Source organism: Crocodylus porosus, unplaced genomic scaffold (genome assembly GCF_001723895.1).
Source record: "Crocodylus porosus isolate Cpor-Errol unplaced genomic scaffold, CroPor_comp1, whole genome shotgun sequence".
NCBI classification, from domain to species: Eukaryota; Metazoa; Chordata; order Crocodylia; family Crocodylidae; genus Crocodylus; species Crocodylus porosus.
The window spans coordinates 76,172,399-76,187,677 of record NW_017728948.1 but is presented as its reverse complement, the minus strand read 5'-3'; the positions used below and the strand labels follow the sequence as shown (position 1 = coordinate 76,187,677).

General features: G+C 42.9%; 1 protein-coding gene across 3 annotated transcripts in view; it reads right to left on the bottom strand.

Annotated features, from left to right (window-relative positions):
• Positions 1-191: 191 nt before the first annotated feature.
• Positions 192-15,279, bottom strand: part of SPARCL1 (SPARC like 1) — a 37,742-nt gene continuing 22,654 nt past the window's right edge. For 2 of the 3 annotated variants that reach the window (XM_019552803.1, XM_019552804.1), the window contains exons 5-12: positions 13,230-14,411; positions 11,037-11,109; positions 10,150-10,268; positions 9,454-9,574; positions 5,350-5,486; positions 3,953-4,101; positions 2,629-2,777; positions 192-696 (exon numbers count right to left, since the gene is read on the bottom strand). In XM_019552803.1, coding sequence (XP_019408348.1) covers positions 668-696; positions 2,629-2,777; positions 3,953-4,101; positions 5,350-5,486; positions 9,454-9,574; positions 10,150-10,268; positions 11,037-11,109; positions 13,230-14,411 — 1,959 coding nt within the window. In that variant the 3' untranslated portion in view covers positions 192-667. The remainder of the gene's footprint in view (positions 697-2,628; positions 2,778-3,952; positions 4,102-5,349; positions 5,487-9,453; positions 9,575-10,149; positions 10,269-11,036; positions 11,110-13,229; positions 14,412-15,279) is intronic. The other variant, XM_019552805.1, reaches the window with a different exon arrangement.

Genomic DNA, 15,279 nt, shown 5'->3' with positions numbered 1-15,279 from the left:
GAGTAAATTAGATGTTTATCTTGCTGGGATCCCATGACCCTGCTGACTTCCTGCCCCTGGGGCAGGGGGCTGTACTCGATCTTCCGAGGTCCCTTCCAGCCCCAATGTCTATGAAAATCTATGAAATGTTAAACATTTATCTTGAATCCTCTTCTTTTAACTACGGAGTAGTGGTTCTGGAGACAAATAGATATAGATTATTTGATTCCTACTTTATTAGCATGTTAAGAAACTGATAATACAGTAGGTCAATAAACAAAGAAACTTGTCTTATTTGTAGCCAGTTTTCCACAGTATATGTTAAGATTTTTGCCATATATATCCACTGGAAAACAGTGTTGTGAACAATTCTGTTTCTTGTGTATAGAGAGGCATTACTGAAAGTTAAACTCCAGGCAGAAACACACAAAAATGCCTTTTAATTTAGCTAATCCATTTGAAAAGTTCTTATACTCTGCTATTGTTAATTGATTTAGTATTATTCATTTATTTGCCCTATTGGGGAGTAACGCTGTCAATCTACAAAAAACCTCAAAAAACCAAAAACCAAAACATTATGTAAGTTTTCTCCTCAAAACTGTTATGCTATTGGGTTCACAGAAATAGAATGGCTTCATGGATATGACTGGTAGTAAGTACAGGATGCTTGAACTCTTTTCCACCAAACTCAGAATAGCAGGTTTTCATCAATGTCTTCTGCAAAACAGACAAAAAGGGAAAAAAAGGTTACTATAATCACTGAACATTTAGTATTCAAGAAAAATGATTATATCGTGACTGTTTTATCATTAGTGAGTCATAAATTTTGTTCTAACGTTTCAAATGTTGATTTATGAACCATATCTGAAAACAGAAACAGGTGCTTTTATCAAACACTGCCCATTTTAAATCCTTTCTAATAACTGCTTTTTCATTATGTAATATTTTCCTGACATGTCTGTAATCTTTAAAATCACTGATGCCGTTAAATCTACTCTGGACCAACAGAACCACTAGTAACACCACATGCCAAACACTGTCACTCCTTTAATAGCATAATCCATGCCCCGTTGTTCAAAACTGTGGCTGATAATGTATGTCACCAGAAGAGCTGCTAAAATTCTAGGCTCAGAAAGGCTTCGTAAGTGTATAAGTACTTCTTGGTCACAGCCAACTCCCACTTAAGACCAGGAGTTGTTAAAAGGGTCATGAACAAATATATTCAATCCTAGGGATTTTTTTCTCTCTAAAAGAAGCCCTACAGTTTTTTAGTGAGTGAAAAAATAACTTGCATCTTTGCTTCTCTTGCCTAACTTGTTACGGTGTTCTGCTGTAATTCAGGGCTAGCTTCTAAAAGTGACTTATATGCCCAAAGTGGAGCTTAGTCAGAATTTAGGCACTTAAGTCCAAAATTGCAGTCCTGAAAAACCCTAAGCCTGGAGTCGCTTACACTGCATAGGTTCCTATATTTTTACTTTAATATTTCCCAGGTGCAAAAAATTGCAGTCCAACATATGCCCCAGTTTTGACAAGGCTGAACCAATCAGCACCTTGTCCAAGACTTGTGATTCAGAGTCTAAGTCTTTACTTCCTTGAGGAGCCATATCTGCTCAGAGTATGTCTATGTCTGACAAGATTGGGCTTCACACAAAAAACAGATATTGCTGCCACTGTGGCATGGTCATGTCATGATGCTATTGCCACCCACGTTAGAGTATATTGCAAGAAGCTGAAGACTCAAGTTCAGTCTCTCTTCAACCCAACGGGGTTCAAGCCTATACCTCCCACAAAAATGCTCTATCAGCCTGTTGGCTATTTTGGATGAGGGCACTTTCCAGCCTTCCTGCTGAAGCTGTTCCATTGTGCAAAGAAGAATTCAGGATTCACTAAAGAGAAGGGGCATAACTCTGCAAGTTTCTGGCTAGAACACTTATGTAGGTGGGGAGAAACTAGAGTTTTGGTCTCTGCCTGAAAGACTGTTCATGTATTTTATCATTTAAAAAACAATTTTGAAGCAAGGTTTGGAAACCAGCACTCCCTGCAGGAGTGCTCTAAATACTACTCCAGGTGATAACATGAGTGGGTAGCAAAAGCACCACCTATGATAGTTTGCTGAATTAGGTGGTCAATGGACTGGTATGACATTGAAAAGCAGTCAGCAGAGGAAAACCAGGCAACAAGCATCCAATGTATGGACTAACTATAGATAACTGAAATACAGATACCAAGTGCAAAAGTGAGACTGACTCCTACTTCTTGAATGGAAGGTAAGGAGTCAACTGCAGGGTCAAAGGAAGAGAGCCAAATTGTCTTATTTACATAGCTGCAAACCTGATACCAGTAAAATGTTGACTATAGTACTATAGTTAGATCACTCTGTATGTACTTAGATATCTCATCCATTGCAAAGTAACTTGAAGAGTATTTCTGAAGGAAAAGCTGAAGTATGATTCAGTGAACTAACAAAGAACTCTATTTCTTCTGAGATTATCATCCCTGATCTCCATTCCGTTTGCCTTACAACATGGCTATTCACAATATCGTAGCCAGAGTTTCTTAACTTTTGTGTATGAAGTGAGATTTTTCTCTGCTTAGTTTGAATGGAAGCATTTTTCTCAGCCTGTATTCCTCTCACCCTTCTGGATTTACCTTCTTTAATTCCAAAGCAGTGGCACCATTCTTTCAAACAGACATGTTTATCCTTATCAGCATCACACTCCTGGAAGAAACGAGTTACACAGTACTCCATGGGCACTAGAGAAGCTCGCAAAGGAGCAAGCTCTGAGTGCGTCAGTAACCTGAAATGAAATGGAGGCAGCACATGATTTTGTTCCTGGGGTAAATAGTTTAGGTTACTAAAGACAGTCAAGGTTATTAGGAGACAAAAAGAAACATCCATTTGTGAGGGATGTCAGCCTTAGGCCACTTGAAAGCTTAAAAAATAATTACACTGACATGTGTTGTTTGTTCTGACAACATGGAATATTCAAAAAAGGTTGTTGTATCTCTGATGTAGGCAGTAGGTAAAGTTGTGTACGTTGGCTTGTTCTGGTTTAAGAGGGTAGTATAGTATAATAGAAGGAGTTTACAGAAACAATCTATACCTAGTTACAGACAGGAAAAAAAACCTGACAAACCCATGTCTGTATCTACCACAGCCACATTTATGATGATGCATACTACACGGTAAAAGATCACACATGTAAGCTGCTATCATTTTATAATATGCTTTTTCAGTGATACTTCTATCTGAGAGTAAATAGTGCCTTGGGAAAGCTGATTGGTCACTCTGTCACTGAGTCAATCTCTCACTATCCCTTAGAGAATGAGTCAGAGTACTGTATCAAGGCCAGACTTGCTAGGAAATTGCAAGGGGATTATAGCCTTAAAATATTTGCTGGCAGGGAGAAGAAAGCTCCCTGATCCAACGAGGTGGTAGGTGGAGGCCTTAGTAAGGTGCCACAGAGATGTCAGATACACAATCCTATAACTGCAACAATCAAAATTGAATAACTTAACGTACTTGTCCACCTTTAATGCTATCTTAATTCTTTTTAGATGAGTTTTGAATGCCAGTGATATATTTGTGGTGACTAACCACCATGGATGAACCTCTGTTCTTGCATCCTCATTAATTTCCTAACCAAATACTTTGTTCCTGGATTAGGCCCTTACCAATTGCTGGGAAGTCCCACAGTTGAAGGTGCAATGGCTGATTATGATGAAATACATGTGGGTAGCAGGTATTTCTTGCTAAATCCTATTTGTAAGTAAAATCTGACAAGTATTGTACAGGACATGTCTAAAGACTGAAAGCATCTAGTTATAAGCACAATTAAGGTCAATATGCTTAGTTTACAGCATTTGAGAGTCTGTCCCAGTGTGTATGTATTAGAGAATACTTGCATTTTTCTAAATGACTTCTCAGTGAAACAATCCAGATCAGAATAGCACATATATAAAGAGTTTCTACCTGTCCACAGGATGCTGATCAAGCTGGTGAAACTGCCAGTGCACTGGATACACATACATGTGGTAATTTTTCTCAAAGTCATGTAACAGAAGTTCAATGGGATGATCACCAGCCATGAGACGTTTTTCATTTTGGTAGATTTTCTGGACCTGCACGAGCAGGTAAGTAAATTACCATTAAGTGATAGAAGAAATAGTCCAACTAGAATTACCCCACCCATAGAATCTCACTCAAATAGCATAAGAGTTGTTTTTGCAGTGCTTGCAGCTGGAAACTACACTAAAAAAAGTGTCCTTACAAGTTAGCTATCTTGTTTCTGTAGTGTAAGCAAATTCATTCATAAGTGTTGGGTAAACATCAAGGGCTCACTAGAGTGCTACAGTATATACCCTTCTTTTTGCCCCCTTCCTCTACAGTGTGGAATAGAGATGTCTCAGCTCACCACCAGCTATGGAGTCCCCCATGCCAGAGAACCTTCAGCTGCTTATTCATGGTATCTTTATAGTCTACATGCTGCCTGGGTATGAGGGAGAAGGAAGAGTGCAAGGAACAGGTTGTGGCAGTGTCAGCACAGCAAAATGAATGTATGGGTGTAGAACGTATTAGTACACCTATGCCAGCATTGTCTAGCTAGCATGTGGAAAACAGCAGTGAAGAGACAGTGGCCTGAGCTTTGGTCAGAGTTCTGTCTTGCTTACCTTCCGCTGTATTTTGTCTACTTTTACCCAGCTTCTACAATGGGGTTAGGGTAGATGGCACATGAACTGACTCTTAGTTTTAGGCCAGTGAAGAGTTCCATTGTGTAGCAAGAGTCAGCTGAAAAAGAGATATTCAGCCTCTTGCTCAGGTTAGCTTAAGTAGTGGAACATCAAGACTATTAAAAAAGAGAGATGGTCATTAACACCTATGGAGTGAAGAGCCAGTGAGCCAATAAGTCAACTGACTCACTCAGCTGCCTGAATAGAAATGCACTGCTGCTGCTGGGTAGTTGTTTTTAAATGTTGGATGAAGCAGGAATCAAAATGGGTTCCTTCTATTCTGGGCAGAAGATTAGCTTCCCTACTTAAGACACGTATCCCAATTTTGAAAAGCTAAGTTTTAGGGAACAGGTGTGCATGGTATGCCAGTAAATATGGTATCATGTCACTTGCCTGTCTGTTCAAAACTAAACATCACAACTCAAGTTTTTGACTTTCAGATGCTGAATTCTGCTGAGGTATTCACACAAAAAAATTAGCAGATCAAGTTTTATTCACAGCAGAAGATCACCATGTGCCCAAAGACCCTTCACTAACAGGAAAAGGGGGAATGTATAGAGTGAATTATTTATTACAAATAGTTCACTTGACTCTAGTGATGTAACAGGTGCTGTGTTTTATTTTAAAATAATTACTTACTTTATTCTGCTGCTTGTCAGATAGAAATCCAGATCTGTCCAGATAATGTTCATAATACTGAATGAGGATGTTCTTGAGCCAGTCTCTCATTCGGAGAGGGAACTGATCTGCTTCATAGTCAGTACAAGGAGGAATGTCTGTTCCAAATAACAAAGGATTCCATACTCATTATCAAGAGATCCATTTAGTCCTGAGTCAGGTTCTTCAAAACAATGTTTGAGTCTTATGGGCAAATTTACAGGTCAAATTTAAACTGAGACAGAGGTGTACGGAGGAAGCTCTGTCCATTCAGCTTCCAGTGCCTGGATTCCTTTCCTCAGGAGGGGGATTGGAAAATGCTAAAGGCAGGGGCAGGCAATTATTTCCAGCGAAGGGGCACTTACTGAGTTTTGACAAGCTGTCAAGGGCCACATGGGTAGCCCTGCCCCTTTACAGAAATCCCATCCCCTTAACCTCTGACCTTTGCCACTGATAGTCCCTCCTCTTGCCCCTGGAAGTACGCCTTTGGGGAAGAGGGTTTGCCATTTTAGGGAAAAAAACCTAAAAATCAAACACCCATAATAATATATTTCAATTTAATTTAAAAAATATATTTTTGATCTGATTTATGTTTGTTTGTTCTGGATATGTAGAAGTTATTGCATAAAAGCTCAAAATGCAGTGTGCATGGGTGTTGGGGGGGTATGGGGTGAGTGTGGGATTTGTTGGGAGTTGTGGGTGGGTGGGTATGGGGGTTTGTGGGGATGTGTGTGTGGTATGGGAGCCATGGGGTGCAGAGCAGCCGGTAGGTGGGTAGGAATGTGGGTAAAATGGTATGGGGGGAGTGAAAGTGAGCAGGTGTGTGGGAGCATGGGGCCTGCAGGGCCCAGAGTGGAGTGGTAGAAGCATGGGGTGCAGGCAGGCAGGGGCCTATGGCAGGGGTTCCCAACCTTTTCAAACTGCAGACCTGCAAACTGTATAATTTACAGATTTTAATTTAATTTACATGTTTAAATTAAATTTTTATTGGTGGGGGGAGGGGGAGGGGGAGGGTCGTGGGCTGAGCAACAGCAGTGGGCGGGGAACAAGCTGGTGCTCAGCACAGGAGAAAGGCGGACACTCCTCCTCCCACCACTGGTGCTCCCTGCGACAGTTGCCCAGAGCCCATGTGGTACTGTCCTGCCACTTCACTGCGTCCCCACTGCCTGTGGGTCAGTCGTGGCAACAGAAAGTGGGCACAGGCAGAGTGCCGGCAGATGCCACAGGGAGTGCCAGCAGCAGGAGGGGAGGGGCCGCTTTCCCCCTGTGCTCAACTGCAGTTTGTTCCTTGCCACCTCTGCCAGCTTGGGCCCTGTGCCGGCTCCAGGCTAGCCTGTTAGGTTGAGCAGCAGCAAGGCACGAACTGCTCTTGGGGTGGAGGAAAACACCCACTCTCCTTGCTGCCGCTGTGCAGTGTTTGCTGGGGGAGCCCACACCATGTTAGGCTCTGCTGCAGCTCCTGGGCAGCACACAGCCGGCAGCAAAGCAGCCACAGCGGAGCCTAGCACGGAGCAGGCTCTGGCAGACTGCCCAGCAGTGGCAGGAGGTGGGGGTGCTTTTCCCCTTTGCTCAGCTGCTGTTTGTTTGTCACTGGTGCTGCCAGAATGGGCCCTGTGGCAGCTCTGGCCTCACCCAATGGGCTGAGCGCAGTGGCAGCAGGGCACAAACTGCTGCTGGGGTGGGGGAAAAGCAGCTCTGTTCTTCCTGCTGCTGGCACTCCCTGCGGCTGCCATTTGGAGCCCATGCAGGGCTGCCTGTGCCTGCTCTCTGTTGCCACTGCTGCCCCATGGGGTGGTGGGGACATGGCAGAGAGGCAGGGCTCTGGGTAGCTGCCACAGGGAGCTCTGGCAGCAGGAGGGGAGGGGCCACTTTTCCCCTGTGTTGAGCAGCAGCTTGTTTCATGCTTGCCACCACTGCTGCTCAGCCCAGACGGGCAAGTCTGGGCTGTGCAGGGCTGGGGATATTCACAGTCATTCCTGCCTCTGCAGTGGGGTTGGGACAGGTGGAGCTGGGAGCGAGCAGACACATGGCAGCCAGCGGCAGCCAAGTGGGAGCGCGGGTCCCACACTGGTGCCCCGGGGCCAGCACTGGCAGGGCCCAGAGTGGGTGGCAGGAGCGCAGGGTCCCAGCTGGCTGGGGCTCTGTGGATCTGAGCCAGCTCCCCTCTCTCCCTGCTGGTGCAGTGCAGCCCAGCTCCATAGACCCCTGCCAGCCTGTGCCCCATACTCCTGCTGCCCCGTTCTGGGCCTCACTGGCACTGGCCCCAGGACACTGGCATGGGTCCTACACACCCACTCCCTTCCACTCCCCCAACCCCCACCACCTCTTTCCTGCCCCCCCGCCCCCGACACACACACCCTTCTTACCTGAATTTCCTGCTCAGGGCAGGGAGGTGTGAACAGCCCCACAGTCCCAGGCCAGAAGCAGCTAGGGGCAGATAAATATTCATTTTCTAAATTTTTTAGGGGCCTTGCAGGCCAGACAGAATGGCCTGGCAGGCTGGATGCAGCCCGCGGGCTGCATTTTGCCCACCCCTGGCTTAATATAACATACAGAAATAGTCCTAGGAGCATGGATCAGAAACTAGAACTTTTGCCTCCCAGATGAGTGCCCTAACCATAAGGAAAGTCGTACTTCCTTATGTTCACTCACCTTTGATGGACCTCAGGAGTTTTGAACTCATTGCTGCGGAGTGGCACAGCTTCAGTGAGGGGTGGCTTAGGCACTCTTTTAGAAGGTGGGAGAACTGTGTTTGACTACTTTAAAGCTGAGAAGTAAACTGAACTCAGGTCTTCCACTCCCCAAGTGAGTGCTTTAGCCATCCAGTGAGTATATAACATGTGAGTTGTGGCACCAGCTCCACCTTTAAAAAGAATGTGACTACAACTTCATTTTGTGAAGGTCTCAATCCTGCCCATGAGGGGTGATCACAGGTCAGTGTACTGAGTCAGAAGGACACCTCATTTCTGGATAGAACTTAGGTGGAACAGCTGCTCAGCCCGGGTCAGTCCTGGGCATGCACAGTCAAATGTGGGGGCACCTGCCAGATTTAGACATATTTAGGATAGGGAGCTAGTGCTTTTTTAGATTGTAGTTTTGAACTTAGGCACCTACATTCCGCACAGGTCCTGCTTTAGGCACTTGTGATGAGGCAGGATCATGAGTGAATGGTGCCTCCTGAATCTTGGGGGGCCCCTACAGAAGCTGCTGATGGTGGCAGCCCTGTCAGGCAGGGCACCAGCCCTGCCTACAGCGTCAGTGTCAGCCATTTGGGGGGAGAGGGGGGACCGGCACTGTTGGGGGGAGTATGTGCAGCCCCGTGCGCCCGCTACCAATCACCTATGGGCAGGATGCTGCCCATGGTGAAAAAGGGGTTAAAAAGAACCTCTGGCCCAGGCCAGGTCCTCCCTGCTATCTCTGCAATCAGTACGAAGTGGAGAGGGAAAAGAACAAAAGGGAGACAGCTGGCGGACAGCAACTAGCCAGCTAGCTAGAGTGACCTGAGAGAAGGGAAGGCACTCATTGGGGGAACAATGTCCAAGTACAAGACTGGGGAACTTGCTCTGGGTAGAGGGTGAGGGGACCCCTATAACTGAACACTTGGAAGTTCAACTGGTGATGCCCAAGTATGCTGTTATACTGCCTAAGTTCTTTCCTGTATTCAGCTCTTTGTGCCCCAGGGTCCCAACACCAAACTATAAAATGGTACTCGTAAAGGTAATGATCTGCTGCTACCTCTCAGAGATATTGTGAGGAGAGCTATATTTAAGACTGGTAATGGAGGGTGGTAGCACCTCCCCCACCAAAAAAAGTTACAAGGAAGGTGATAGAACCAAGCCAGGTGGCAGACAAATGATTCTTCACGAAAGTCAAATCAATGGATTTGGGCATTTTATGTAATATAATTATAGAAAGAGATCTCTCTGAGGACTTTTGAGTCTAGGATTGTGAGCTTATTTCTGACTGAAGGGTAACATATACAGAAGTAATGGGGAAGGGAGAGATCTTATAGCTGTGATTTGCTATTAAGGTGATAGGCATTTTTATAGAGGTAGATTACATGCATAAAAATAAGCACAGCCTTACATTTGCAGGATCCAATATAATCTAGGTGCAGCTGATGTCCCATTTTTGTCCCTTCAAGTTGGCATTTCATGCCAAAGAGCTGGCATATGCCCTCATAGGTCTTATTATCAGTGCCACAAATCTAGGTAAGGAGAGAAAAATCTATTCAGTAATACTGTTAGATTGCTATTGTGCATGTCAATGTACCACAGAATGAGCATGAAATTAAACAGGCCACCGACCTGCAAGTGTTTAGTATTTCTGAAAATAATCCTTGTTCAGGGGGTGTAAATATCGATTTGGGGGCCTAACTTTAAGCTTTTTTGAAATCTTAAATGTAATTTACTGTAACAAAATACTATTGTATTGTATATAGTAATCCCATAGCAGCCTAGTGGGAAACCATGCTGAACAGTGTCCTACATGAGTAAGTGCATAGGTCTGCTAAAATATCAGAGACAAATTGATATAATGGTTGGATTTTCTGTACAATTTTTAAAGAGAGTGTACTATTTTTTTTTGTAATGTAAATTAGGGGGAAAATTACATTAAGAATTTCAAGCAGCCATCTGTGACAATTCTGGTAATTTCAACTCTTGGGTGTCCAATTATCAAAACCAGTGGGAGCCATTCACATTTGTCTTAGTGTAGAATCGCTCTAACTAATGGAGTATCAAATATTGTAGTCAGTTCTTCCTGTGTCAGTGGAATACTTACATGCTCATAATCTTTAGTTGGAGGGCAAGCAGCAGGATCTTGGCAAACACAGCTGAGTTTTCCTTGTTCATCTGCGTGACAGACCTTTCCTCTTTTACAGTGGAAATTCCTACAAGGGTCTGGCAAAAATGTCATCAAACAAAAGGAAGAGAAGAGCAAAACTGGGCATTTGAGTGAAATGTAACTTAACAATCAAGAAATCTCAAAACATACCGCAGATGTTTGAAATATGCATCCAAGTTTGTGTGCTTCCCACCACAAAGCTTTATCAGAGACAGCTGAATCTCCTTGTTAAATAACAAAGGTAGGAAATCCCATTAAAGCAAGATTTATTCTGAGTTGTTTTTAGCACGTTTGTGTACCACCTGCATGGACAATGACATCTTGCTTACATCTGTTTTCCATTACAACAAAGTACTATCAAAATCAAAAGGAAATAAAGGGAAAAATGTGAAGGCGGGGGGAGGGGGACAAACAAAAATATGTGGACTCAGTTTCTGTATTAGTTTGGGATAAAATTTCATATCAGTTCTGATTTCTTATTGAATCCAAAAAATTTTTGCCTCCCTTAATTCAAATCAAAATAAAATGTCTTCATTTCGTCAACTAATGTTTTGGTGAAATAACTCCAACTTTTGTATAGATGTTATGAAAGTATGTGCTCTATCTACAATGTATTTTACATTTTTTAGAAGTATTTCAATAAATAAATGAGTATCCAGCAGGGATTTTTAATGTGCACAGATGCAATATAGCATCACATACAGCAAAATTCAATCATATGAAATCATGACATGACTAAAATAGAAAAATAAATTTGCAGCAGCAAATTCTACAGCTCTTCCAATACAATAGATTTATAATCAAGTTGTAGATAGGTTACTTACCAAAAAGGAGCACCTTCATACTGCTATCACTTGTACTTTCTCTCTTATTATGTGAACTGTCTGTAGTCTTAACCTTTGCAATCATAAAGCAAAAGAAGAAGTTGTAATAGGTCTCTGAAGTGAAAATTGCATCACCCCATCAACAATTGCTCATTTGTAAATGAGTACATCTCACTGAATTGAGAAAAATATTTCTCTTCTGTCCGTGCTCCAGTATTTTGAGGAAGCTACGTCTTGAGGGAAGAATGCAGTATAAGAAAACTAGAGGGCCGAGCCCTCAAGGAATTCTGGTACTGTGACATTTGGCATGACACTGCCTAATTTTTAAGTAGTTGGGCCCAACAGCAGAATAGAGCCTTGAGGTTGACCCTGGGTTTCCTGTACAATGTACAAGGGAAAAGAGTTTGCAAAACTCAATGTGATAATTAGTCACCTAAGCTAGCCAGTAGAAAATTAGAGGTGTGTGTGTGTGTGTGTGTGTGTGTGTGTGTGTGTGTGTGTGTGTGTGTGGGGGGGGGGGGGGGGCAGGATTGAATCCTTCCCCTTTCCAGTGCTATTGGCAGGTGCTTGCTGCCCTCAGGATCTTCAGTCCTGAGCTTCCATCTTAGTTAAAGCTACAGCTTGGTGTTTTATGGGAGATAGAAAAGGTGGACTCTAATTTGGGGACTGGGCTTGATAGCTCAGGAAGCTCCTTCAAGCTCCATGTTCCCCAGGCACAAAAAGGAATTGAAGTCAGATCTCATGTATCTTGTGTGAATGTTTAGGGGGATATTTCCTTCTTTACTAACTTAATGAAGGAATGTGCAGAGTCTGCTGTGAGAACACAGGCAAGCTGGCCAGAAGATTGTTGCTGTACCCTGATGGTGCTTGAGTTAAGTTGTCAATGTTAAGCTGTCCAAGCCTGTGAGGTCTGGGGGGACTCAGGCAACAGTTCACCAGTCAGGGGAACTTTAATATAAAAATCTTAGACACCCATAGGATTTAAGCACTTCTGAAATTAGGTGGCAGATGAGGTGGAGTTTGGAGGATGTAAAGTTTGGCTTTAGGTGCCTAACATGTCAATTCATTTCAGTTTAAACACGTGGCTAAGTCCTTCCAGATTCGACACAACACTTAAACTTATATTTAACTACTTTGCTGAAGGGAGGAGCTGCTGAAATATGACTTCAGTCTCCATGAATACATGCTAGAGTTGCATGCAGACAAGCAGGGGTGTATGCTTGCAGTGGCATAAATAGTAGCAGCACAAATTTGTGCCACAGTGCACACCCCTACATGTGCCTTTTGTTGCGGGCCATGCCCAGCTCCCTAGAACAAGGCTGCCTGTTCCCCTGTCTCCACATGCTGTGTGGAACCCCTGTGTGCCCCATGTGCCACAGCGACTCAAGATGTGGGAGCAAGCAGCTTGGCTGCCTGCTCTCCCATCTTCATGCCTGTTCTGGTGCATGCTATTTTCATGTGCTTTGTCCCAGGTTTTTTTCCTTTTTTGTTTGTTTTTTTGCTACTGGAAAATCCTGGTAGCAAATTTTGCCCCCACACTGCAAATTAGCAGTGCCTTGCACAATTTAATATGCAACATGTGTAGTTTGTGGTGTCACAAAGATGTTTGTGACATCACAAACTGCACATGCCTGAATATATGGACATGGCCTAGGAGGCAAAATTTTGTGCTGACTTGCACCTGATGTGAACCTAGAAAGTCAAATGATGTTGCAGTGGCTGTAAATCAGTGAACATCTAGCCTTAACAGTTTATAAACGTGCCTGGAATTGTGACCATAAAGATTACACATTGTTCTTTGTCAGGAGCTGAGGGACTATAGATAATTTACATAAAAGTGTAACAAACGTGTTAAAAATGAGAAATAAACCTGCTTGAATTTGCTTATAAGTGGGCCATATCTTCCTCTATAAATTAGTAACAACTGCATCTGAATTCACTAATTGCAAAAACCTTCATTTGGCAGATATTAGGAAAAATAATAGTTAATACATATAAAATGAAGGCAATGTAACCTCAAAGGAAATTATAAAGAACAAGACCTCCAATGTCATTACAGCCATCAGAGAAGGAGAGCTGTCCTTTAAGAATTCTCTTTGGGGGCCACATGTAAGATATAGCCTACTGCTGTGCTTTAAGTTTGAGTACAACTTTGGGTTTTTTATCTCCCCTATTTTGTTTTAAGGCACTTACATTGTCTTCAGATTCCATTGTGTTTGCATTCTGCAGAAGGCTGGCTATTTTTGCATGCTCCTCACTGTCAGAATTGGCTGGCTCATGGCTATAATAATCTTGCTCAACATTTATGAAGTGTTTAATGTCAATATGTTGGTTATTGTCAGTTTCATTAATAACTACACTGCCGTCTTCTTCCTCTCTCTCCCTCTGCTGCTCAGCACTGATACTTCCATGATCATTACTCTGAATTCTTTCACTCTCCTGGTAGGCTGGTCCTTTCTGGCTTTGGTTAAAATCATCAGTGTTGCCACCAGCATCAGAATTGTTATCAGCATTATCATTATTGTTACCAATACTTTGGGCCTCCATATACTTTCTCCTTACCACTTCCTCATGCTTAGTAGTATTCTGGTTACCATCTTGGAGCCTTTCTTCATCCTTCTGGCCTTGCCATTCAATGTTCTGATCTTGTTTAGTAATTCTTGATGAGACAGTTGCCTCTTCTCTTGCTTGCATATTCTTCTCCTCCTCTTCTTGACCAGCGTCCTGCCTCTTGGTGATATGGAAGGGCTGGCTGGAATCTCTGAGAGTTTCATCAGATTGTCTGTTATCATTGTTTTGCTTGTTTTCATAGTGATCTTCTTGAATTGTCAGATGAGTTTTCTGGCCCCTGTCTATATAGCCAATTTCACTACACTCTTCTGCTGTTGCCTCCTCCTCCATGTCTTCATCACTTTCACTATTGTTTTCTGATACGGCAACTCTCTTTTTATTGTATTTCCATGCGCCTTGCTCTTGAACAAGAGTGAAATCCTCTGCTGGATTTTCCTCACCATTCTGACCTTGGTGACTAGCTATGTTGCTATACTTCTTCTCCTTCCCAAGTTGAAAATTTTCACTGGTGGATTGTTTGCTGCTCGTAGTATGCACAAAATCACTCCACTGAATGTCAGAAGCCAAGGTTGGACCAATATGCTGTAAACTAATACCCTCTAGGCCACTTTTCCTGTGATGTTTGCTACTACTTCTTTCCTGTCTTTTAACAGTCCTGTGCTTCACCTTGGGTTCACCAGATACCATCAATGCCTGCTCCTCCTTCTCATGACTACCTTGAAGTGGGAGCAGACTGTCCTTGTTCAAATACAGCTCAGGCTCTGAGTGTTCCTTCTCTGAAGTTTCAGAAGAAGAATCTTGAACCTTCCAAACAAAAATGCATATTTATTGAATAGACAAATAAATAGTTTGTTTTACAACTGCATTTCCAAGTTGCTATGTAATATACTCTTTTCACTTGGTCAGTACACAGGATGAAATTCGTCCCTGTATGGAGACGGAATGATTTGTGAAGTCAGTGAAGTTTGTGGATGGCCAAGAGGTCTGACAATGAATGTACATTTATTTAGGCCTGGAATTTCCAAACAATTTTCATAGGATTAGGTGTGCAATTTGTATCACAATTTGATAGGAGTTGAATGGCTATAACTCCATTAGTTTTTTTTGGAATCTCAGTTTAAGTATCAAATATTGAACTTTTGGCAGCTGGAATTGAAAACATTGGCTTCAGTAAGTATTAGTTACCCCAGAAAATAAATATTGTGTTAGCAATGAGAAAAGAGGAAAGTTGGGAAAACTTCCACAACTTTTGATTTTTTTTGAACAAACATCAGATTCAGAGAGTCTAAACATCTAGACACTCAGAATGTTGCTTAGCCAAGTATTTAATTAGTGATAAGTATTATCACAATTATTTCCATTCTTATTTCAGGATCAGCCTATCTGTCTCCTATTGTGCTTCCTGGCTCAGTTAACAGGAATCCTATTTAATCTGATAGCAACAGCAACACGATGGGAAAAAAAACAAACAGCAGTGAGCATCACAGGGTACACTGGGGGCTTATCCTTTACCCAGTAAAGTCAGTGGTAAAACTGTTGATGTCATTGAAAAAGGTTCAAGCTTTAAAAGGAAAAGGGCTAAGTATGTTTGGGAGCCAAAGTTTTGAACTGGGGGGTGAGCCTAATAGCCGAGTTAAAATCCTACTTATCTGAGGCTTCTGCCTTCCACTAA